Below are 25,986 nucleotides of genomic sequence, written 5' to 3'. Positions count from 1 at the left end.
GAATTCATTATTGGCAGACTTACATAATATACTCAATATGTATTATGTTTAGTACTTTTCTCAAACACATTTATACTCAATATGTATTATGTATTGTGAAGCTAGTTTGCACACTAACACTACTGTTCCTATAAACCCCATCTCAGCTTCAATGTGGTGATCTAAGGTTCTGCTGATCGATATAGTGTAGTCCTAATAGTACCATACACAATAGAATAGTAGAAGCCATAATTGTACTCCTAACACCAGAAACCTCACCCAATTTTCAAATGCAGGAAAGATTTCATGAGAAACAGAATAGAGCACTCAGCTCTGCGGATCCGGCTCCTCTAAAGTGAGGAGTCTGTGAATTTACTTCAATTTCATTAAATCTGAACCCTCTGTCTAATCTAAGAGTTTTGAACCTTAACACATCACTTTTTCATTAATTTTTTATTTTTAATCATTGAAAGAAAAAAAAAATTGGGATTTCTTGTCGATGTTTAACCTCTGCGTCAAGTTCCATTGACGTGCAAGGCTTTATGCTAAACCTGACCGTGCTCTACTAAGGGTGATTGAGAGACTCTCTTGACTTCTTCCTCGACCTTGGCTTCACTCGTGTCTCTTCAAGCTAGTCGAAACTGTTCCGGTATACGCTCCGGCGTCTTACTCATATATTTCCGCTCTTTGTCGATGTTTCAGAATAGAATGCAAGGACAACCAGATAAGCAAACTGAAATAGGAATCAACTGACCTGAAACTGCTCAACAACAGCAAATGCAAATGCTGAAAAATCAACACAAAGCCAAGATCATTGAGATGAGCAAGAGAAGTATGCTGCCATTGAAAAAGTAAGAGAAACCCTCATGGCTGAACTAGAAGGTACTTCAGATGGAAATTCTGATGGGCCCGACGATGCTCTATAGCCTCCTTCGTACATTGCCCCGTAGTTGGCATGAATAGGTTGTTGATTCAATTGTGTGAATGGTGCACATCAGAATAATAATTGTTTGATGTTTATTAAGCAAGTTACTTTTGCTTCTTTATTTTGTATGCCTATGAGCAACATATTCTCTGATCAAATAAAAATATCATTGATCTATGGAATAAGTTATTAAATTGCGTATGTAGAGTAGAAAAGAATACTTCAATTCAGGGTTAATTTGATGATTTATATTCATCCCACAATGGGGGTATATATACAAGTACAAAGGAGTAGTCTGACTCTAATAGGAAACAATTTTTTCATAATTACAGGATTTTCTATAATTACAAGATATCCTAATTAAATAAGAATCCTAATTAAATAAGAATCCTAATTACATACGGATTTACATCGATTCTACACTCCCCCTCAAGTTGGTGCATAGATGTCTATCATGCCCAACTTGTCAATCGAGCTGTCAAATATCTTCCTGGACACTCCTTTAGTGAGAACATCAGCTAATTGCTCCTCTAAGTTTACAAATGGAAAGCGAATAACCTTTCTGTCAAGATTTTCTTTAATAAAAAGACGATCAACCTCCACATGCTTTGTTCTATCATGCTGAACTGGATTATGTGCAATCTCAATGGCAGCTGTATTATCACAATGCAAATCCATAGGACTTTTAAGCTTGTAACCCAGGTCTTTCAAGACATTATGGATCCATAACATTTCACAGACTCCATGTGCCATACCTCGAAATTCAGCTTCTGCACTTGATCTGGCAACGACTTTCTGCTTTTTGCTATGTCAAGTGACAAGGTTCCCTCTAACAAAAGTAAAGTACCTAGATGTAGAACGTCTGTCAGTTTTATCACCAGCCCAATCTGCATCCTTATATCCAACAACTTCCAATTTATCTTTTTTCTCAAACAGTAACCATTTGCCTGGCGCCATCTTCAGGTACCTCAAAATACGAAAGACTGCATCTATATGCTCTTCACTAGGACAATGCATAAACTGGCTAACAACACTCATAGCATAAGCAATATCTGGTCTAATATGTGAAAGATAAATCAAGCTCTTGGAGATTGCTTCAGGCCATGCAAAGATTGCTTCAGGCCATACAAAGATTTCTTCAATTTACACACCTTGCTAACGTCACTTGGGTGATTCTTAACACCTGGGGGCACATCCATGTATACTTCTTCCTCCAAATTCCCATTAAGAAACGCATTCTTCACATCAAACTGGTGCAAGGGCCAATCTTTGTTTGCTGCAAGTGAGATTAGAATCCAGACAGTATTGATCTTTGCTACAGGTGCAAAAGTCTCCTCATAATCAATCGCATAGCGTTGTGTATATCCCTTGGCAACCAACCTCGCCTTGTATCTATCAATAATTCCATCGGCATTAAGCTTCACAGTAAACACCCAACGACATCCTACAGTGTTCTTCCCAGTTGGCAGAGGTACTAACTCCCATGTTGCATTCTTTTGAAGAGCTTCTAATTCTTCATTCATCGCCTTTGTCCATTTTGGATCCGTCAATGCATCCTACACGTTACTAGGAATAGATACAATAGATAATTGATCAACAACAAGTGCATATGACCCAGACAACCTATGGTTAGACATGTAATTAGCTACAAGATATTTAGCTTTGGCTTTGATGTCTGGCTCATATTGTTTCTTGGGAATACCCTTGGTAACCCTCTGTGATTTCCTAGAATCAATATTATCTACCCCAGATAATTCATTCGAAATTAAAGGTACCTGAGGAGGAACATTCGCATCGAATTCTTCAGTTGATGATATAGAGAGGGGAAAAAACTCTGACATATGAGAACTCTGAATTATATTCTCTTCATTAGGTGTATCACATTTGGGCTGGTCAATGGGTAATTTTTCAGCTTGTGACGTTTCATATATTCCAAGACGCATTGAAGCGTCGTTGTCACTTTGGGGATGCATGATGATGTCGTTGTCACTTTAGGGATGCAAGCTGACGTCTAGGCGTGATGCATCTGTCTTGTTCGATAGATCATGACGTCAACTCGGTTCAAGGAATGGTCCTATGTCGCATCTGTCCTGGTAAGTTGGGGATCCCACTGGTCCACCGCCAATAGATTCAATGTCCCTAGATTTTTTTTTTTTTTTTTTCGTTTCCTACTGTCCCAATTTCAGTTTCGTTGTCAACTGGTGTTAGAGAATTCCCAACTCCAAATCTCGATTTCAATGCTTCTAATTCTTCAAATTCAAATAAATCTCGAGGATTTCCTTCACGACCTCTCTCCCCCTGAAGGGAAGACTCTGAAACTCTCCCTGAATAATAAGGCTCGGATTCATGAAAAGCAACATCAAGAGAGACATGTATAGTGCCAGTAAGAGGATCATAACATCGATAACCCTTCTGGAATTTAGCATGACCAACAAATATACACTTACGGGCACGGGGATCAAGCTTGCTGCGTTGAGGCTTGGGAATATGAACATAAGCTGTGCACCCAAACACTCGCGGCTCCAAATTAGGCATAGAAGGGATGATCAAAAATGTATGAAGCTTCTGATGAGGATTCTGAATCTCAATCTCCCATGAAGGAGTACAATTGATAAGATATATCGCTGATTTCACTACTTCTCCCCAATAGCACCGAGGTACATTCATGCCAAACAAGGAAGCACGAATAACTTCCATCAACTGCCTGTTCTTCCATTTTGCTAAACCATTCTGTTGAGGAGTATAAGAATTGGAGGTTTGATGACGAATTCCATGTGACCGGTAAAACTCAATCATAGGGCCATTCACAAACTCTCCACCATTGTCAGACTGAAACACTCTGATGGATTGTTGATACTGAGTTGCCACCATTTTGTGAAATTCGGTAAACATTCCAAATACATCACTCTTATTCTTCAGTAATGACACCCATGTCATGCAAGTGCAATCATCAATAAACGTTACAAAATACCGAGCTCCAGGAAGAGAAGGAATTTTCACAGGACCCCAGACATTAGAGTGAATCTTCATAAAAGGAACAAGACTTTTATTAAGACTTGGTGAATATGAAATACGGTGACTCTTGGCAAGTTCACAAATGTCACAATGGAAATCCAAATCACTGACAACTGAAAACAATTGAGGTTGCAGCTTCTTAAGATAACTAAAAGATAGATGACCTAAACGGCAATGCCATAACCATACAACTTCCTTCTCATTCTCTACCCCGTTGATCTGATTAGCTTGTCTCAAAAGATGCTTCTGTTTCTTTCGAGTCTCTATCAGATCCAGGTAGTATAAGTTCCCCCTTCTAACACCATAACTAAGAATCCGCCGAGTCATAATGTCCTGAAACACACAAAAAGACGGATAGAAGATCACAATACATGCAAGAGCTAAAATAATTTGACCAACAGACAGGAGATTATAAGCTAGTGATGGAACAAAAAAGACAGATTCAAGGGTTAAGGTATCAGATAAAGCAATAGAACCTTCTCCGGTGACCGGAGTTGGAGTACCATTAGCAGTAGAGACAACATTTTGAGGGGAACGTCTAAGGTTTTTCACAAGACTAGGGTCATTGGTCATATGGTCAGATGCACCTGTATCAATTATCCATGTACTATTAAAAGTAACCTTACCCTTCATACCTGACCGCACTACATTAGCGGAGGCATTGTCTAGGTAAACTTCCTCTGTAGTAGCAACAGCGGCCTTGCCCAGATTCTTTAGCGGTTTCTTGGTGAAGTCCCACCAATCAGGGTAACCAATCACTTCATAGCACCGCTCCTTGCTATGACCTAATTCCTCACAGATAATGCACTTTTTGTTTGCATATGGATTTGGTTTAACTAGAGGACGGCGTGGAGAAGGTCCTGAGAAGCTTGGAGGAGGACCCTGTTTGTGTTGAGCCATAACAGAAAATTCGGTAGTTACTGAATGCCCCATATCATGTTTCTCTGATTGCACCATTGAGGAATTCATGATTTTCGCAGGATTGGATTTTCTAGGGTTTCAAGATGGATATGAATGTTTTGGAAAAAAAAAAATTCTCTTCTTTTTCCTAAAAAAGGTAGGGTGATAGTGGTTTGAAATTCAAGGATGGTTTGATTTCAACGGTGGTGGTACGCAGCGGTTTGTGGTGTTCTTCGGGATTCAGGATTCAAAGGATGCAAAGCAAGTTCAAAGGATTGAACCTGCTCTGATACCAAGTAGAAAAGAATACTTCAATTCAAGGTTAATTCGATGATTTATATTCATCCCATAATGGGGGTATATATACAAGTACAAAGGAGTAGTCTAACTCTAATAGAAAACAATCTTTCCATAATTACAGGATTTTCTATAATTACAAGATATCCTAATTAAATAAGAATCCTAATTACATACGGATTTACAACGATTCTACATGTAGCCCCCTAATCTGTTGAAAGAGCCGTTCTTTTTAGCAGATTAAAAGGATTGTGCCTCCAACTACTCCCAGCCCCCAGCTTTTCAAAGGAGAAACCTGAAACATTGATGGAGAGTGGAAATATATACGAGTCTGATGTGGGAGTTCAGCTATCTCGAAGAGACCCGAGAGAAGCCAAGGTCGAGGAAGAAGTCAAGAGAGTCCATTGACTCACAATTCCTTTGATAGTCGGTTTAAACGAGAAACCTGATTGTATTTATACCTTTATGTAACCATGGGTGAGTTTCTATGGAAGCACAGAGAAACAGCAATGCAGCAAGTGAATTTAGGGTTGGCACTACGCATTGAAGAAAGATAGAACGTGAAGTATTTAACTCAATTTTTTTTTTCCAATAGTTAATGGCAAGTTAACTGGGGTTTAGATTAAAAACCAAGAATTGATGAAACAGTGATGTGTTAATTCTCAATATCCTTAGATTAGACATAGAGTTCAGATTTTATGAAATTGAAGTAAATTCACAGACTCCTCACTTTAGAGGAGCCAGATCCCACCTCTGCGCTTTTGCTCAGTCTTGCTCCCCTATTCCAGTTTCAGCAATTACATCAATCAGCACACAACTCACAATCAAATTTTTCCCAATTCAATCTGCAATATCCAAAATTATCTCAAATTTCAACAATTCAATACTCCAGATCACTCTAATTCATTGAATACTGATTCATTACCTTTCGTTTGAGCCCTTGCAACCTGGAGACTAGGAATTGAGGTGACTACGGTGTCATAGCAGAGCATGTCATCGCGGTCGGCGGCTTTGGTCACGCTATTGATGATGGCGGCCATCCTTCTCGGCAACGCAGTGGTTGGGGCGTATTGTTGGAGCCGGAACCCGAGGTCGATGGTGCGGCGGGAGGTACGCGATGGATTGGAGGAGCACAGCCAAGGTGGACTCGATCCTACCGCCGGCCAAGCGGTTAAGCGGGACGTGCTCGATGGCGGCGACATTGCAACGAGGGATCTGATGCCGGCGCTGCTCATCGTTTCGGGTAGTTTAAGGCTTAGGCTGCTGAGGGCTTCCATTTGTTGTTTGAGAGTTGAGAGCTTCAGAGAGTCTTAAGATCCAGAGAGCTAGAGTTGAGAGTTGGGAGATTTTACTTTTTTATTTTTTTTTCTCAAGGTCCGCACAATATATTGGAAAATAGATTAAAGCGGTAGCACTCCTGCCAATTGCCCGCTGTTTTTTTTTTTTTTTTAAATCTTAAAACAGTGTTCGTCACACGTTGTGATTTTGAAAAATTTTCAACAACGTGCATGCGTGCTTGTTGATAACTTAATTTATGTTTAAGAATAATAGAATTGAGAGAGATTGATGAGAGAATTGTGTATACATTATTGAGAATAGGAGCCCTATATATAGGGATTACAAAGTACATGTTCTAATGTTACAAGGAAAACTATTCCGAATAGGACTAGGAATTCTAGAACATTCTCTCCTATTACAATCATGAAACTAATCCTAGTTTGATTAGGCACACAAAGTCGATTTCCTTCAACACTCCCCCTTGTGCCGCTCAAACTTGGTGGTGACGCTTCATCCATTGCCTCGTTAAAAACCTTGCTCGAGTGAAAAACCATGTGGGACAAAAACAAGCTTGAGGAGGAGAAAAAGAGTACAACACGTCCTTCGCTCTTCGAGATTGAACATGTAGACAACATAACTCCCCCTGATGTCGATATCTCCCCCTGATTATTACAATCATGGGAGTTCAGATAACTTTCTCAATCCGATGCTCTTCACATGTTTCTCGAAGGTGGATTTAGGTAACGACTTAGTGAATAAGTCCGCTACATTATCCTCTGATCGTATTTGATTCACTTCAATCTTTTAAAGTGATTGTTGTTGCTGATTATAAAAGAATTTATGCGATATATGCTTGGTGTTGTCGCCCTTGATGAAACCTAACTTCATTTGCTCAATACAAGCTGCATTGTCCTCATAAATGCATGTAGGTTCATCCGTGGTAGACTTCAAACCACAACTTCCTCGCATATGTCTAATTACAGACCTTAGCCATATACATTCACGCACGGCTTCATGTAGAGCAATAATCTCTGCATGATTTGAGGAAGTAGCAATAAGGGTCTGTTTTGTAGACCTCCAAGATATCGCAGTGCTTCCCATGGTAAAGACATAACCCATTTGGAAGCGACTTTTGTGAGGGTCAGAGAGGTACCCTGCATCAGCAAAACCCATCAAAACATCGTTGTCATTTTGATGGAGGGAAGTAGGGGGACGCCAGCCACCATGGACGGTAGAGGCGCCGGAGCCGGCAGCATGGCCGGCGGAAAAGTCATGGACGACGGCGTTTTGCCTCTTGGGGTCCGATCCCAAATTTCTGTCATTCCTTTTCTCTCTGTAGGGATAAAATAGGCCCATATTGATCGTACCTCTTAGGTATCGAAAAATTGTCTTTACACCAATCCAATGGCAGCGTGTTGGCGCAGAGCTATGTCGAGCTAACAAGTTCACTACAAATGAGATGTCCGGTCTTGTGCATTGAGCTAAGTACAATAATGCTCCTATTGCACTTAAATAGAGCACTTCAGCCTCTAATAATTCTTCGTCCTCATACTTTGGATGAAACGGATCTTTTCCGGGCTCAAGACTACGACCAATCATGGGAGTACTCACAGGCTTTGCTTTATCTTCATTAAAGCACCTTAGGATTTTCTGAGTATATTCAGACTGATGGATCAAAATCCCATCACTACGGTGCTCGAGTTATAAACCGAGATAAAACCGTGTTTTCCCAAAATATTTCATCTCAAATTCGGATTTCAAGTATTTAGCAATTTCCTTTAACTCATCTAGAGTTCCAATTAGGTTCATGTCATCGACATAAACTGCTACGATTGCAAATCTGGAACTTGTTCTTTTAATGAACACGCATGGGCATATTTCATTGTTAATATATCTTTTCCCAATCAAGTAGTCACTTAGACGGTTATACCACATTCATCCGGATTGTTTTAATCCATATAGTGAGCGATTTAATCTTATTGAAAACGCGCTCCGTGGTTTAGAGCTACTTGACTTTGGTAATTGAAGTCCATCTGGAACCTTCATATATATATATATATATATATATATATATATATATATATATCTCTCTGAATCTAGATCCCCATAGAGATATGTTGTAACCACATCCATAAGATGCATGTCAAGTTTTTCAGAAACTACCAAACTGACAAGATAGCGGAACGTTATAACGTCCATTACAGGAGAGTACGTCTCCTCGTAGTCGATTACAGGGTGTTGAGAGAAACCTTGCTCCACGAGACAGGCTTTATATCTAACCACCTCATTTTTCTCATTACGCTTTCTAACAAAGACCCATTTATGGCCACACTACACCAATTTTTCAATCAGACGACACATATCAGACGACAGCAAACATTTTAACTGTCGTCTGAAATAATCAGACGACAGCAAGAAATATTCTGTCGTCTAAGTTTTCGAATCCAACAACAGTTTTTTCTTGGTTCTTGTGCAAAAGCATTTCAGACAATGGTTGATTTTTTTGATGTTGTCTGAATGAGTCAATTCAGACAACAGTTATTATGTGATGTTGTCCAAGGTTCATTTATACAATGGTTGATAAAAGATGTTGTCTGATTGTTTTTAATCAGACAACAGCTATTATTTCTCTGTTGTGCAATTACCATTAATACAATGGTTGAAAAAGATGTCGTCTGATTGTTTTGATTCACACAACAGTTTTTCAATTGTCTATTGTGCAACTCTCTTTCAGACAATATACTGAAATTGCTGTTGTCTGAGTTTTAGGGTTTAATAGATCGATGCTTTGCGCCCTTTTTAATTGACTCGGCCAAATTTTCAATTTTTCACTTCCCACCATTCGGCCAAAACCCAAGCTCGCGCTTCTCTCTCTCTCAAAATCACTCTTCATCTCCCCTATCTCACTAATCATCTATCTCTCCCACTCTCCCTCTCTTCCACTCAACAAAACTACCTCTCTCTTCTCACAGCTCCCATCTTCCTCCTTCGCCTTTACAAAATCAGAGAAAGTGGGAAGAAGAAAACATGTATCGCGAAATAGACGATGATTGAGAAATCGAAACCCAAATTTCTCTTACTCCTTCTCTCCACCCCTTTCTGTAAAACCCTAGCTTTCTCTCTCCGCCGCCCCATCAATTTATGTTTCAGATGAAAGGGTCAATACAGAAGCCCACCGAACTGGTTGAAGATCTCTACTGTCGATGTAAGTAAATCTCCGAACCCTAGATTTCTAATGTGGGTTTTGTAATTTGGGGGTTTTTAATTGGGATACCCAGAATTTCATATCGAAGACCAGCTAGAACACGAGCTGGGCTTTGCACTCTAGCTAAGTCAAATTGGAGATGGACTCAAAGACGGGAAAACGGTTTGGAGATGGAGTCATGCACTCCTAGCATTGGATATGACAAGTTCATGTTCTTTACCTATAAATAAGAACCATGAGCAGATTTGAATTGTTCGTTGTTTTGTGAATCAATTCGTTTCTCTGATGGTTTTGCCCATGGCGATTGCACTTGGAATTCTCTTTGCAGTGGTCGTGGTCCTTTATCCGCTAATCCTTCATCTCATTCCGGTGGTGCTGCTCTGCGTCTCAGGCCTCTTTTCCAATCTGGTTTAGGTACTACTTCTTCTTCTTGTTTTCCTTAGAATTTCGAAATTCTTGATTTAGGATTTTAGTAGATTTAGTCTAATTGTTTCAGGCGTTTTGCTTTGTTTTTATCTGGCAGATCTCAAAGAATGCATACACAAGGATAAACGGCGTGGTTAAAGAATTGGATTGGCTGGTTCTGCTAGGCCTCATTGATTGGTGTGCTGGCGTTAAGGTATACCTTCACTGATTTTTGTGATCGTTGCTTATTGAAGGTCTTTAGATGCCACTGATTTTACTTCATATCGAAGATTATTGCGGTGTCATCGGATTTGTTCTGCTAGTTTCCAAGTTTTACTGGTGTAAACCAATGATTACTGTTATTGGTGGCTTTTGGAGGTTGTTTTGCCGATTGACTGTTTACCACAGTTCAGTTTTGTTTGTATGGAATGCCCAAGCATGTGTCAAGTCCCATGTTAGGTCAATTTGTAAGCCTACACAGAGAGCTGCATCAGTGACAAATTTTAGATATCTGCACTGATGTGGCGAATGTGTCCTTGAGTAAGGTCAATTTTGTCGGAGCTCACCCCTGATACAGCCGTCTGGTCTCAAGCAGCTCGAGAAGATCCAGATCTGATTGAGCTGGCTGTCATTGTATGTTTGGAATTGAGAGGGGGGCATTTTGGTACGTACTGCATCCTTGATTTACAGCTTTGCTTTGTGTGTGGACTGTGCAAGCTTGTTTCGTTTTCCATATGAACTGTATGTTGGTTTGAGGTATATAAGTGATCATGGGAAGTTTGGTAAAAGCACAAATATGAGTAGGGGGTAGTGGGTTATCACACTAGTATGACTCGTCTTTGGGTCGCAATAGTTTAAAGACTATGGATCAATAATCTTTAGTTGGGGAACATGGAAGGATCAATATCTTACGTATACTGTTATACTTTTATGGTTGTAAAGAGTAATGGCCCCAAAGAAAAAATTTGCTCATGTATCTCCTTAATATTGAAACATGATTTTGTTTCTCTAGTTTAGTTAAGTTTTTTCCCGTTCTCTTTCTTTGCTATTCTTGTATTTACATTTGATTTTGTAAATTAGTTACTTAAAGTAGTAGTGATAACGTGAAAGGAGATGCTTATAAAGTTATAACTGGGTTTGATAGTTCTCATATATGCTGATAGAAATGAAGTCTTAGCTTTTGATTTACTTATCTCTACCTGCTGCAGATCCTAGAGTGCGTAGAGTAGGAAAGCAGTCATTTAAAGGGTAAGGCAAATTTATTTTTCGTTTGCTACATAAGTGTTTTTGTTGAGACTAAGTATATATTGCTATTGTGAAAGGTGGCAAAACATGTTATTTATCTGCTCGTTGTTTCTTATGTATAGGTGAAGAGCATGAACTTGTCATATCCAGTGCTAGAAATGATGCCGATCCTCTTCTTGAATTGGTTCTCGCTCAGGTACTCAGTTCACATATCATGTCTTTAATTTGCTAGGCATGCTTTGTTGTACATTATCAGATGTGTGAATACATACACATAGTTAGTTTGTCTGTTTGCACGCATACGTATGATGCATACACAGTTGAATCAGATCTTGCTCAAGTACTCACTATATGAATAAGGGCTTTTTGGCAACCAGAGAAAGCATAATACTATAAAAGCATGCCCGTACGTGTATGTTTTATTTATTTGATTGGGCAGATAATTTGTGTATGTTATATTACTAATCTTGGAAAGCTACAGATGTAGGACAAAGCAATGGTGGTGTGAGAATGGTTATGGTGGCTTAGAAAGAAACAAATTTTTAAGAAATGGAAGATAAGGTTTATAGCTGTTATGAGGACAATATGAGACTAAGATGGGAGAATTTAACCATACTCAACTTTCATCCAATCTGATTTGCCTTACAAGAAAGCCTGATATAGGTTTCAGATACATATATTCTTTGTAAAAACTCATCTTTGAACAGTAATAAACTCTTGATGACATTGTACTTACCCCAAGGTTTATTTAGGCTATTAATGATATACTACTTAAATACTGCTGATTCAGAACTAAATTTACATGTGCAGTGGTCAGGTTGCCTTGGCAATTTATTAGCTGTAATAAAGACATCATCAAGATACATTCTGGTATGCTCCAACTGAGATGTCTTATCAACATGTGGGGATGAAGCTTTTAAGTCAACTATTCTTAGCTTCAGCTCATTTATAGATAACACGGTCCACTTCTTAATGGCATTATGTTTATGTTCTTGGGTGCTTTGGTATTATGTTTTAATTCTGTCTCTTGAGTTTGGGGCACCTCAGCTTTGTAACCTGACTCTAGACTGTAGAAGTAAAAATCTAGGTTCTGATTCCAGTGCAACGGTTATAATTTCTTGCAGCGGGTTACCTCAACTCAGCGATACGACGGTATTTGGAGAATAATTTGTTACAAATAATTGAAATCTGAGTTGCAATTCAATTCTTAATACTTTCTGTTGTTTTATTGTCTAAGGTTGGTGTGCGAGGACATAATTGGGGGTCTAGAGGATATTGCCATTCCAGCTAGCAATTTGGTCGATGATCCGCTTGTTGCTCCTACAGGCAAGTTGATCATGTTCATGGAGTAATACTTGTTACTTAGATAAAAAAATGTTTATAGGCAAGTTGGAATTCAAATTTCATCCAGTTGTCTTGTTGATTTGAGTCATTCTTCCTTATCAAATTACTTTGCCCTCTTCAGTTGCAATGGTGGAACTTTTTCTTGGATCTTTTTATATCCCTCAATTTTAGGTTACACGTATTGCAAGTCTATTCAAGTTGCGCAAAACGTGAAGCTTTCCAGAAATGCCACTGGATGCAATTGCAAAGGAAGTTGTGTAGACTTCAAGACCTGCCAATGTGCCAAACTTAATGGTGAAACCCACAAGTCCAGCTTATGCTTTGCCAGTTGATGTTGTAAATATGGTTATCATAGCAAGCATAAAGGAGTTAAGGCTTACAGCTGTTGGTGCATTGTTTTCACTTATTTGTGAGGTTTAGGATGTTAATGCGCATCACATTTATGGATAAGTATAAGTTTATGGTTAGTGTTTTATGGTTAGGGTTAATGTTGGGATGGAATGACTTTGTTGAATATATGGATGAATGTATTGGATCTTTACATAAATGAATTTGTTTTGAATGTGTTGTCATTTGGATTCCATATATGCAGAATGTCCGTCTTTTGAATGTCTCTCAGACTATTCTATTCCAGCTAAAAACTATTGTCTAATAATTATTCATCATAAAATGCCTAGCAAAAACTGTTGTATGAGCTATCTAACTATAATACAATAAGGACTAAAAGAATGAGAAAGCCATTGTCTAGCAAAACAACAGACAACAGTTTTTCGAAGAAACCTATAATATCAATAATGGATAGACAATGGGAATTTCAACTACATGTTATCTGATCCAACCTTCAGACAACAGCAAGCATATAAGCCCCTGTTGTCTGACACAACCTTCAGACAACAGCAAGCATATAACCCGCTGTTGTTTTTTCTGGTATTCAGATAACAGTCATGCAAGCCGCTGATGTTGTGTAAAATTTTCTCAGACGACAGTTACTTGGTATTGTCTGAATAACCCATCAGACGGCATTGAGATAGACAACAGCAAAGGGCCTTATCAGTCGACAGTGAAAAACTGTCGTCTGATTGAAAAATTGGTGTACTGCCAACAGGTTTTACATCTGGGGGTGTCTGCGTTATAGGCCCAAATACCTGTCTTTTTGCTAGTGAATCTAATTCAGTCTGGATCGCATCTTTCCATTTAGGCCAATCCGCTCTTCATTGACGTTCTTCGACAGAGCAAGGTTCGATATCATCATATTCTATAATTCCTTTTGCAACATGATATGCAAATGCATTATCAATAACCATAGAATTTCTATCCATAATCTCATGTACACTAGTGTAATTCATGGAGATCTCTCTATTCTCTAGAATTGGTTCTGACATTAGAGCGTCCCCCAATAATGTCTCTTGGACATAACCATAGTCCGGAATATCCTCATGAGATGGATTATTTACATCGATGATTAATGGATTATTTTGTGCCAAACTCGCTTTCTTTCTTGGGCGAGAATCCATCGAACCTATGGACCTCCCGCGCTTCCTGGCAGGAGCTGTGGGCCTAGCCACAACGTCACCAAGGGAGGGGACGTTGGCGCCATTCTCAGGTACTCTTGAGATGGCGTCATGTCCTCTAATTTTAGGGACATCAATCCTTGCAGGCACGTTTGCAGCAGGTATGTGTGATCTCGTCACTTTAGCGATATCAGAAAACGCATCAGGCATCGATTCTGCTACGTTCTGAAGATCGAGAATTCTCCGCACTTCAATTTCGGACTGTGCGGTTCAGGGATCAAGATGAGACAGAGTGGGGACAGACCACGACAATTTCTGTCGTTCCTGTTGAACATTTATGTTCTTATCTCCCCCTAACGACGGGAAGACTGTCTCATCAAAGTGACAATCCGCAAATCTAGCAGTAAAGAGATCGCCTGTCAAGGGTTCTAAGTAGCGGACAATAGTTGGAGAATCATATCCAACATAAACGCCTAATTGTCGTTGAGGACCCATTTTGGTGCGCTGTGGTGGCGCCATTGGCACAGAAACTACACACCCAAATATGCGTAAGTGTGAGACATCAGGCTCATACCGAGTCACCATCTAGGACTCAGAGAAGCGTTGAGTGGCAGTAGGCCTCAAATGAATAAGCACAGTTGCATGCAATATTGCATAGCCCCAAGCAGAAATAGGGAGATTGGTGCGTCTTACCAATGCCCTAGCAACCATTTGTAGTCGTTTAATGGTGGCTTCTGCGAGACCATTTTGGGTGTGAACTTTTATGTCCGTAGTCATTAGAGGTGATGCAAAGGAACTCTTGTCCATTCTCACAATGTGTTTCCACATGAAAACCATTGGCTCTTATATCTTTGAAGTTTAAAAGGGTTCTTTCGGCCCTAGGAGCGTAGAGAGCTTCAGTGACATTAATGATTGTGCCATGTGGCAATAAGAATTGAGCTGGTCCTCGACCATGAATCAATTTAGATGACCCTGCCATCGTAGTCACTGAAGATCGAGTAGGTGTCATCTCAAGAAATAACTGCCTATTTCGAAGTATGGTGTGCGTAGTAGCACTATCCACGAGGCATTCTAGCTCTCCGGGAAACATACTTGAATGAATAAACTTCGAATCAAAATCGACACTTTATTTCAATGAATGCCAATGATTACGTCAAAGTTTCTGAATCAAAATTTAATCCAAAAAGGATAATCAAGCTTTAGACAAGTAGTAGTTACTCAATCCTTTTGGTAACTCCAATTTGGTTGTGACCAGGTAAGGTAAGGCGAGATTTTGGTGGAGCTGTGCTCACTTTTAAAACCGTTCTCTCAGTTCAAACCTTTCCTAGACATCACAATTAATTTTGAGTACGCCTAGTGAGAAAGAGTTATAACCACTGTCTTTGTTGATAGTTTCCAAACTTTTTGGATTTGGATTGAAACCAATGATGTTTATATGGTCAAATTTTTATGCTTACGAACGCTCTTAGTTAGTAAAAAATCGATGCTCACGGACGCTCCTAGTCCGAAGATCACAAACGCTCTTAGTTCGTATATAGCGTGAATCCCCACGATTCTGCTTTTAGTAAATCGAACCCACGTTATAAGAAAGGTGGGATGTAGAAGAAGGGAGGTTGCAAGTCCCCGTGAAAAAGAAAGAAGAAATTTAAATTTCGGAAAGCGGGAACTTTAATTTAAAACTTACTTGTTGAAATTCGGAGCTTGAAATTCTCAATACACGCGCGTGTTGATGCAGGCGTGTAGTCTATTAGGATCGCCACTTGCGTGGTAGTATTGTGGACGTGCAGGATTGCTGGCCGTAAACGGGAAGAGTGGTCGGTGGCAAAGAACTTGGCCGAGATGGGTGGCAGGTACGGCCGGTGGCTAGCCGATTTGTGGCCGAGCTGGCTGGCAGAAGCAACCAGCTAGCAAGGCTAGCTGACGGACGCAGGTGTGTGCGATGTGGGGTTGTAGGGACAGCAAGGCTAGCACGGGCTAGGTGCTTGGCAAGGCTAACGTTGGAGAATTTTCTGGTTTTTGGATTTTTAATCTCAGGGTTAGGGCTCGTGCTGATAACGTGTTTAAGAATAATAGAATTGAGAGAGATTGATGAGAGAATTGTGTATACATTATTGAGAATAGGAGCCCTATATATAGGGATTACAAAGTACATGTTCTAATGTTACAAGGAAAACTATTCCGAATAGGACTAGGAATTCTAGAACATTCTCTCCTATTACAATCATGAAACTAATCCTAGTTTGATTAGGCACACAAAGTCGATTTCCTTCAACAATTTACAACTTGCAGATAACAACACGCAAGGTAGGTTGTTGATAACCAAATTAACAATATGCAAATGAGGGATATGGTGATAAATTATTTTCTACAACACACATTCTTTACCTGTTGTGGAAGACTGTAAGTAACAATGACATTTAGAGGATTATTGTGATCTTGTGGTAGACAACTTTTCTTGTAGTGTCAGCTAGCTACTCGTGCTTCTACTCTTAGAGATGTTCAATTTTACTTTACTACTGATTTTCTTCTAACTGCTGTTATATATAGCAGATTTTTGTACTGTGTAAACATGTTTCTATTCAATAAAGGGTTGACTTCGTTGGATTAAAAAAAAAAAAAAAGTAACACTTAGTTGTAATGATTCAGATATTGGGAAAGGTGCAATATTCAGAATTTATTAGCAAATGTGTTTTGAAGATGATAAGATCCTTTATAATTAAGAAGGACCATGCACATTGATTAATTCAAGTGAAAACGATTGAAACTTTAGGGATAAGATTGGTAGTAGAGACCAAGAGTGTGACGTAATTAAAGTGTATTATTTCCATAACTCTTGTCGATCCTTTTAAAAAGAAGTTTACAAATGAAAAGATGGTGATTATTGTTTTCTTAGGACTTTCACTTTGTTGTTATCTCTTGCCAAAAAGAAGCTACTTGTTTGCAAAGAGATATTTTGGGTAGGTGTAATCTGGATTTGTCCAACTATAGTATTTAACGTACGTGGTACTTATTGGAGAGCTTGAAGGTCAGCATAGTATTTAGCTATCCATCCTTTGATGATTTTGACCTCACTTTTCCGCTGATTGACCAGCCAGTCTGGATCGGTAGTCTGGCTTGAGGTGAGAATATCCAAGCAGTGAGACCCTGTAAAAGTAAATTTTAATTTTGGGTAGTTGAAAAGTTAAACGAAAATATGTACTGCCCTAAAACTCGTAACATGGGGTACTCCAAACAAATGAATTTGGAAGGATACATACCATTTTTTGCATGGACAGCAACCACACTGTCTGATATGTCTTCCAAAACGCTATCATGAGAGTAAAACAATGTTAAATTTAGTCAAGTACTATTAATCTTGAATCGTGTTGTTTTATCAAGATAATGAAAATGATAAACTTGACTCATTTATATTTGTTGTGAAGTCATCTTCGTATCCGTACATACCCGCCAATACTGTAAGGGTCTCTTAGCCCATTGGAGAAAATGATGTTGCTAGCAAATCTGGAGAGACTCAGTTTTATGTTCTGCATCACGTATTTAGCATACTTGTATCAATATAATTAGCATATGTATATCCATGCATTTCATATGAATTAAGCAAAGTAAAAGAATTAGGGTAGGTTAATAATGAGCAATGGTAAGAAAGTAACAGCATTACATACATGGCCTCCAAAGTATGTAGTCACCCAATTAGGCCTGGGAGGGACGCCATAGGTTGCCTTGCATTTATTGATATATTCATCGACATCAAATTTGTACGGTGGAAACATGGTGTCGTTGTTCACGCTTATGGGAATCACCATGTCGCTACATGTCTAAATGATCAAGAAACAAATAGGTGGATCGTGGTTAACCATCTTCAAACACATTTGAATTAGGGTAAATGAAAGTTTGTAATTACTAATAAAACAACAATCTTATCAAATTTCACAAGTTGTTAGAAACTGGCCCTGATGCAAACTGTAATAACGTTGTGAAACAAGATCAAGCTAGGCAATACAGCCAATACTAATGTCCCGGAAATTGCTAGCTGTTTCTTTAGAAATTTGGCCTGATGCATGACTTCTTAGATATTGCAAACGTACTCATAACTTTGACTGGATTGCAAATTCCTTTTCAGAAAAGGTAAGAATAAAAAAAATATTGCAAACGTATTTCTTAAGCAAGAAGAATGCATTCTCCCTGGACTGTCAATTAACTCTGTGACCTCAAAGAAAAATCATGTACCATGGGCCCCTAGAATAGTCAGCATGATGAATGTATTGTGTCTTTTGCTCTAAAAATACAAATGTACGTGGACGTCTATTTATTAATTATTAGGGTTGGCTTTCAGATATAACTACAATCTAAACAAATAGTACAGCTTGATAAATAAATTAATTATTTGATCAATTACCTGCCATCCCCACCCCTCGTCTGTTTCTGTCAGGTTTTTGGGCGGGTTGACATAGCATGACCCGTTTCCGGTATATGCAACCACACCTGCAAATATTTTTGTCAAAATATCATCTGTAGATGAAGCTCCATCAATGCCACCGCAGACTACAGTAACCGGATATTTCGGTGGACGATCGTATTGAGCTGCCCTAGTATACATCGAGTCCAAGTAGTCCTTGAGCTCAGACGACTTGGTCAACGGTCTAGTTAATTGCAAAACAAGAACAGAAAAGGGAAATCACAAAAATAATCACCTGAACAAATATATTAATTATGTTCTAAGGAAAAAAATGATTATGCACAATATATGAAACTAATCAGGGGATGTACCTGCAAGTTCGAAATTTCTTGCTAAGATTTGAGAGGCCTTCAGGCTTAGAAGCAATATTATCAATTTCAGACCAAGACTTCTTTATGATTTGGTAGCAAGTCTCACTCGCTTCCTACACATATGTATGTCCATAATCAATCTGTTTATGTATTAATTAACTTAAAATAGAAGCGTGCAAAAAGTATCTTGTGTTAGACCCTAGCCAACTGTGAATTAAACTATTGGTCAGTGGGATATTTGCTTAGCTCTGGTATGTTTAGATTGCTAGTATGGGGTACACCTCCCCAGTAGTTGATATATAATTATAGAAGGAAAGAAATTAAGGAAGAAATATATTACTCGATAATCCTTGGTGGCAATGGAGTAGTACCCTGTTTCTGGAGGAACTATGTCATCAAAGTATAGAATTGGAGCTGATGAGGCCAGAGCTCCAAGAGCGACGTGGGGATACTTTAGGCGAAACCATGAAGCAAGCACTGTCAAAGAACATATATGTATATATGTTATCAAACGAGCCCTTAATGTAACAATTGTAATTTCAATAAGTGTACATTTAGTGACTCACTTCCACCATATGAGCCACCAATAACAATGACCGGAGAATGTTCAGCATGTAGTTGCTTCTTTACATGTATGAGAATCTCTGCATAATCTGCTATAGCTTGGGCTGAGTTGAAGTATCCAAGAGTGCTTGCATTTTTAAATGCCACTTCCCTTGATCCGAATGGGATTGATTCCCCATAGTACCGGTGCTGATAAGGAAAAAAAAAAGACTAAAGTCTCAGACCCAATAATACTGCTAGTTAATCTATTATCTCAGTCTTACGACAGATTCATACAGAATGTACCTCTATATATATCTGGAGGGCTTGAAAGTGAATGGCGTTTTCAGATAGGAACCCAATAATAGGTATATCAACATCAATTGATTCTTCTGCGCCTAAGTAAGCGAGTATTGGTGCACTGATATTGGAGCCACCCCAATGCTTGGAATTGATCAAATATCTTTGTTGAAAAGTATTGAAGCTATCATACCTAAAGTTGAAATGGTCAAGTGTTTGGTTGTAGTAAAATGTCTGAAAATTTTTGGGATCAAATGCAGATGATGAAGCTTCGCTGGGCCGGCCTTGTGTCCAATAGTTACCATGTATAAATTGTCCTCCAGTTGGACTCAGCCTTGGAATTTTTAAGGAAACTGAGGTTGTGACAAATATAAGAGATATTAGTAAAAGGGATGATTTGAGTGAGAATGTGAGTTGCTTCATTTCCATGGTATGGCAAATCCTTGGAGGGCAGCAGTTGTGTTTCGAATGCCATATATATACTTAAGATATCAACAAATGGAAAAAATTTGTATTTGGATGTATTGACTTGGAATGGCCGGCGCACGATAGGGATAAAAAGATAAGTTAACGAATAGTTCATATAGGGACCATATCATATAATTGATTGTTTATACTTTATACACTTGTTTGAATTTTAGTGTGAACTGATCGTGCAAAATTAATTGGATGATGTTTTCAGAACAATTCATGATTGAAAGTTGATTTGATAGAACGTATGTTTGGAATTCAACTATAAAACAAACAAGAGCCGGGTTGGTAAGAATTGACATGTCGATGGTTGATTTTTTCCCATCTGGACTAAAGTTTGAACCCCTAATTGTACCTACTTAGCTATGTATATATTTTCCCTCCTGAAGACACTGGAGGATATATATATCCTTTGCTACAGAGGATCCATGATGTTCCACTAATCCCTGACTTCATTGTTGCGCATCTGTGTAGTAATGCTGATATTCCCTCCACTTTAGTCATGCATCTCATGAATAGGTATGGGGTGTTAATACAAAAGTCGACGTCATTGGCATTAATGTGTATGATACAATTCCTTATCACCAATAATGACTTATCATCTTTCTGATGTGGGATTCTGAATGACTCTAATCTCATTACAAAAAAAAAATGACTCTAATCTAAGTCACATTTTTCTAATATTTTTGGTACTTTCTTTTGTTCTATGTTCTGTATATAGCTCAGCGTATTAATAGTGTTGTAATTCCTTCATTGTTTAATGAGTTTCATGTACGTGCGCGGTTATGACAGTTGCGTCTCGGCTTTACAATGTAATTAGTGTTATGCTGCTAAGGCCTTCTCCAACCCAAAGGGCTAAAAATAGCCTTGGAGCTAAATTTTAGCCCTGATTTATTTACTATTCATCGATGTGACATCAACCGTCTCTAACTCGTCAAGGCTAAATTATAGCCCTAAAATATATTTTAAAATTTTGAATATGTTATATATATATATATATATATATATATATATGTGTGTGTGTGTGTGTGTGTGTGTGTGTGTGTGTGTGTGTGTTCTTATTTTTTATCAAATTCTTACTTATAGTAATTGAAATAATTTTTATAATAAAAAATATTTTTCCGGTTGTACTTTTCAAATTCCATGTGTTGCTTCACAAGGAATGTTGTAGATTTGTTATATGATTTTATATATGTGGCATAGGTTATCTTGATAGAATATTTTTAAATTCTCGGATATGACTTCGAAGCCACGTGTTTCATCGTGATTCATTTGTGAAATTTCGAAATGGATATAAAGCAATTTTTGGCTTGATTGCATCTTATCAAACTTTCGGATATGATTTCGAGGTCACGTGTTTCGTCCTAATTTGTTGTGAAATTTCAAAAGGGTGATTCTAGTTGGACCTCCAAATTTGTCATTTGGACCTCCTATACTTAGTATACCTCTAATTTACTTTTTAGAATACTTGAAAAGCTAAGTAGACCTCCTTATTTTTACCAAAACACCCTTGAACATGAGATACAATAATTTGTTACTCTATTTTTTATCTCTATCTTCAACCACGAGAAGAAGAATGAATCAAAATCACATGATATTTCTCTCTTATGATTATGTCTCTCCTCCACCAAAATTAATCAGAGGGTTGGTTCTTGATCTTGATATGTTGCTAGAAGGTTGGAAGATTGAGTAATAATTATATCATAATATTCAATTAATTTAGTTTAAGAAAATTCCAAATCAAATTGTTTTGAATTTACTTTGGTATTAAATGATGAGCCATGTATATAAATTATTATTTTTACTTAATTATTTTAGGTAAATTATAAAACTATATGGCAATATAAGGAAATTCCGGAAAAAGAAAAAAACAATTTAATTGAATGTTATATTTGGGGAGGTAAGAAGAGTAATTTTTTTTTTTTCATTTTTCTCACTTTGTCCTTATTTGTCTTTTCATATGACTTGACAAAAGTCTATTAATAATTTTAAAAAGTTGGAGGTCCAAATATCAAATTTGGAGGTCCAACTAGAACCACCCATTTCAAAATGGATATAAAGCTGTTTTTGACTTTTTGGCTTGATCGAATCTTATCAAATTTTTTAATAAGATTCTTGAATGACACATGTTTCGTCTTTAATTTATTGGATTATCAAATTTTGTAGTGGATATGATGTCTACATTGCACTCGTTATCTTCAGCAAAAAATATCTTTAGAAACTGACAAGTGTTTGCATTTTCTTACTTTCTTTTGTTCCTTTTTAAATGTTTTTGTCATGAATAAAACAAATATTGAAAATATGACACATGGTTTACTGCTTTTATCAAAGAAAAAAAAAAAAACCAACGGCTATATGTATAAAAAATATATATAAAAAATATATAAATATATATATATATATATTTAAAAATAAAAAATAAAAAACAACAACAACAACAACGGCTACATGTCAAACCAGTAAAATGAAAATAAGAAAATTTATGTCAAAGCAGGAAAAAGAAAATTAACCAAAAGGGAAGGCCTTGGTTCATCTTATGTGCATGAGCTTTCAATCTTCCCCATTTGTTTCTTAGAAACTCATCCAGTGTACTGGGGGGTATCTAGCTACTTAATTATGACTCATTACATATCTTCTTAGTTCCTGTCCTGTCTGAATCCTAAACTTTGATAGAGACGTTTTGCACGTTGATCATGACTGGTAAGGGCAACTCCAACCATTGGCACCATTTGGGGGTGCTATTCTCATTTTAGCACCCCCTTGTTGCACTATTCATATAGGACTCAATTCTCATCTCCAACCATGAGGTGCTATATGGGGGTGTTATTTTCACTATTCTTGACTAAAATATAATATGAGTATAATTTTGATGAATATTATATTAAAAATATGTTAATTTAATTAAATAAGGTAAAAAAAAATAATTTAACATTTTATCATAATATTTAATTTTTTTTTTTTTTTTTGTGTTTTCAATAAGTGACCATGTTGTCATGATAAGTGGTCATGGCCTACTTTGGTTGTATTGTTGTCTGGTATGCTTTTACTTTGTATTGTGTGCTTTTAATTTGTGTGGTGTGTTTATTATGAAAATAAAAGTTTAATGCTTTTTTACGAAGATGATCTACTCAACAAAATAATTTTTATTATCATAAATTAAAACACAAACCATCATAAATTAAAACACTAACCATAATTTTTTCCCTCAATTTTCTGGTATTTTGTTAAATTTTTTTGGAACAAAAATGAAATAATAACCTTTCATTTAATAAGAGCCGTTGATAAGTTTTTTTCCCTCAAATCTGAGCCATTAGATCGAAAATAGATCTGTTCAGTAAAAAAAAAAAAAAAAAAAAAAAAAGCCAACATCGGACCGTCCATTTTCAAAATGGAGCGATCTCAGCCGTGCATTTAGTGATCGTTGGGACACGCAACGGTCGGCAGCAGACTAACTGAGCCTTGCGGGGCCCACTGGAGCAAACCACCTGCAACTGCTTTTTCTCTCTCCAGCGCAAGTAGGCGCGTCTTCCTTCTCCCCCGTTCTCCCTTCTGCTCGTGCTGCCCACCCAAGTCATCCAGCGCGTCACTTCAATTGTTGGGCTGGGAAATCAGAAAGTGTGGTCCCAGGCCACTGTGCTGAGTCTTGGTCTTGGATTTGTCTCAAATATGAGACTCCAAATGAGCCCAAGTCTCATATTAATAGGACCAGATCCACCAAAAACACAAGGTTGGAGAAGCAAAGTCTTATAATTGGCAAAATTTTGGTTTGGCACCCCATGGTTGGAGTTGCCCTAAAGGAGCTTGATCTACCCCTTCCAGAAGGTCATCGTAGCCCTTCCAGAAAGTCATCGAACAAATTTCTTTCTTTTTGTTATTAAATTATACAATTTATACTTTCTTTTTACTTATTTATTTTCTAACTGGGATTTGGAGTTCTAACTCCACCAAGTACTATTGGGATGACTTTGTTTTCACACTTCAATTATTAGTTTACAAGTCTTTTTCTTCTGGTTCAAGTTTGAGGACCAACCACTGAAGATTCAATGATCAAGATTCGAGTGGCCCAGTCTTGACACTTGAAGTTTTATTTTTTATTTTTATTTTTTTTATGACAGAGACTTGAAGTTGAAGCTACCTATCTTTTGCTTCCACTATATATGTTTCCCTCTCTTTTAAGTAATTACCTTATATATATGGTATTCAAAAGTCATTGAATTCCTGTCCGACATTTACGACCATACCACTTACATATCTATCTGGTTTCCAGATACTCCACCAGAAAAAGATGCATCCAGCACATGGTCCATTTATGTATTACAGTCCTTTTATTCTAAGGTGTGTGTTGAATCCGGATTACCAAAAGCAGAAAAGAACTAGGGTTAGGTTATGGATCAAATAACAGTAGATGCAATGAGTTAGGCTGCAAAAATGGCAGTTTATGTTGAACTCAAATTCTATATCAGACCCTTTTCCATGGAACGCTGCTTCAATGAGGACGTATATTTGTGCCATGCAGGTATGTACTACAGAATTGTTTAGTACAGTAGAAGTAATTTACATAATATCAAATAATAGTCACAAGACCATCACCAGATCAATATTAGTGTCAGAAAGGTTCTTGGCAAAATGGGTATTCGCTTCAGCTAGAAAAGCATACTTGTTCTCATGTAAAAGGATGACCGATCGACCTCCCAATGAGTATCAACTTGTTTCAAAACCGTTAAGTTCAGGTAAAAACACCAATAGGATTAACTAGCAACTACGGTTTCTAAAAGAATATGAGAAGTTTAGTTATTATTTGTTGTAGCAGACAGAATTATAATACCTGCACCACCCACAAAACGAATGAAGTTATACCTCCTCTTTCTTTCGTGGCTATTATCATTAGGATGGAGCGTTTTATTCGAGTGATATAGGATGATTGATTGATGAACAGATAATGAATCTTTGACTAGAATAAGCACAATTCAAAATGGCTTACTAAGACCTCTCCATTAAATTTATTATGTGTCTATAATTAAGTCATCAAATTTTAAGATAAAAACATACCTTTTCAATTAGATTTAGATCTAGTTCATTACACAACCAACTTAGTGGAGATCGATCATATATCTGTAATGAGTTGAACTTTACGCTGTGATATATCAAACGGTATGGTTCATAGCTTACATTCAATAATACCAAGCTAATTAAAACGGTGTATACGTACGTGAACAACTTATAAAAACTAAAAATAAAAATAAACTAATTTCATATCCTGAGCCTAATGACTTGGAGCTTTTAATGAACTAATTCCGGTTCACAAACTACATTCCAAAATTTGTGCTTAACTTCTTGTGATTGTATGTCGATTTGTTGCTGGTTAATTAGTTTCCAGATATGCATTGAAATATTATAAAAGGCAATTCATCAACGAAGTTTTTCTATGCTCTCATCGCATTTTTTGCCATGGCTTCGATACCCTGCATGCCTGTCGAGGCTACTACAAGTTTGGATGGTATCGTTGCAGTTGCGGCGAATTTGACAGTAGGCGGAATGACTTTAGGATTGAATTTAAATAGTACTTCATTTCTCAAAGAATTGAATGTTACGAAATCAGACTTCCCAACTAATTTTGCTTTTGGAGTGGCTACTTCTGCTGCACAGGTACGTAATTTTCTAACTATGGTTTATACATGTAATATTATAACGTTTTCTCAATAACTAATGTATTCGTTGGATGCAATTCTACGTAGATTGAAGGGGCAGCCAAAGCATTTGTGAGAGGACCAAGTACATGGGATCATCGCGTTGATATATAC

The 25,986-nt window shown here is 37.6% G+C and overlaps 1 protein-coding gene and 1 long non-coding RNA gene across 2 annotated transcripts; one reads left to right on the top strand and one right to left on the bottom strand.

Annotated features, from left to right (window-relative positions):
- The first annotated feature begins 9,246 nt into the window (after positions 1–9,246).
- On the top strand, positions 9,247–13,107 carry LOC133734837 (uncharacterized). The gene is made up of 6 exons (XR_009858608.1): positions 9,247–9,599; positions 9,928–10,013; positions 10,096–10,668; positions 11,213–11,252; positions 11,372–11,445; positions 12,060–13,107. It is a non-coding gene; the product is annotated as an uncharacterized LOC133734837 (long non-coding RNA).
- A 3,795-nt stretch (positions 13,108–16,902) lies between these two features.
- LOC133732154 (uncharacterized) lies at positions 16,903–20,170 on the bottom strand. The gene is made up of 9 exons (XM_062159637.1): positions 19,721–20,170; positions 19,438–19,624; positions 19,212–19,348; positions 18,872–18,984; positions 18,501–18,744; positions 17,767–17,919; positions 17,549–17,628; positions 17,362–17,411; positions 16,903–17,248 (listed from the first exon to the last, which is right to left on the bottom strand). Exons 1-9 carry the CDS (start codon positions 20,141–20,143, stop codon positions 17,112–17,114), a joined length of 1,524 nt encoding a protein of 507 aa, XP_062015621.1. The 5' UTR covers positions 20,144–20,170; the 3' UTR covers positions 16,903–17,111.
- Positions 20,171–25,986: the final 5,816 nt, after the last annotated feature.

This window comes from Rosa rugosa, chromosome 2 (assembly GCF_958449725.1).
Source record: "Rosa rugosa chromosome 2, drRosRugo1.1, whole genome shotgun sequence".
Classification (NCBI taxonomy): domain Eukaryota; kingdom Viridiplantae; phylum Streptophyta; class Magnoliopsida; order Rosales; family Rosaceae; genus Rosa; species Rosa rugosa.
The sequence above is the reverse complement of the archived record's forward strand: the minus strand, read 5'-3'. Positions and strand labels throughout refer to the sequence as shown.

Coding starts and splice junctions, on each gene's coding strand:
- LOC133732154 (XM_062159637.1), bottom strand. CDS start 20,143: ATGGAAATGAAGCAACTCACATTCTCACTCAAATCATCCCTTTTACTA. Junction 19,625..19,720: donor CCCTCCAGATATATATAGAG/GTACATTCTGTA, acceptor TTTCCTTATCAG/CACCGGTACTATGGGGAATC. Junction 17,412..17,548: donor GACCCTTACAGTATTGGCGG/GTATGTACGGAT, acceptor CTCTCATGATAG/CGTTTTGGAAGACATATCAG.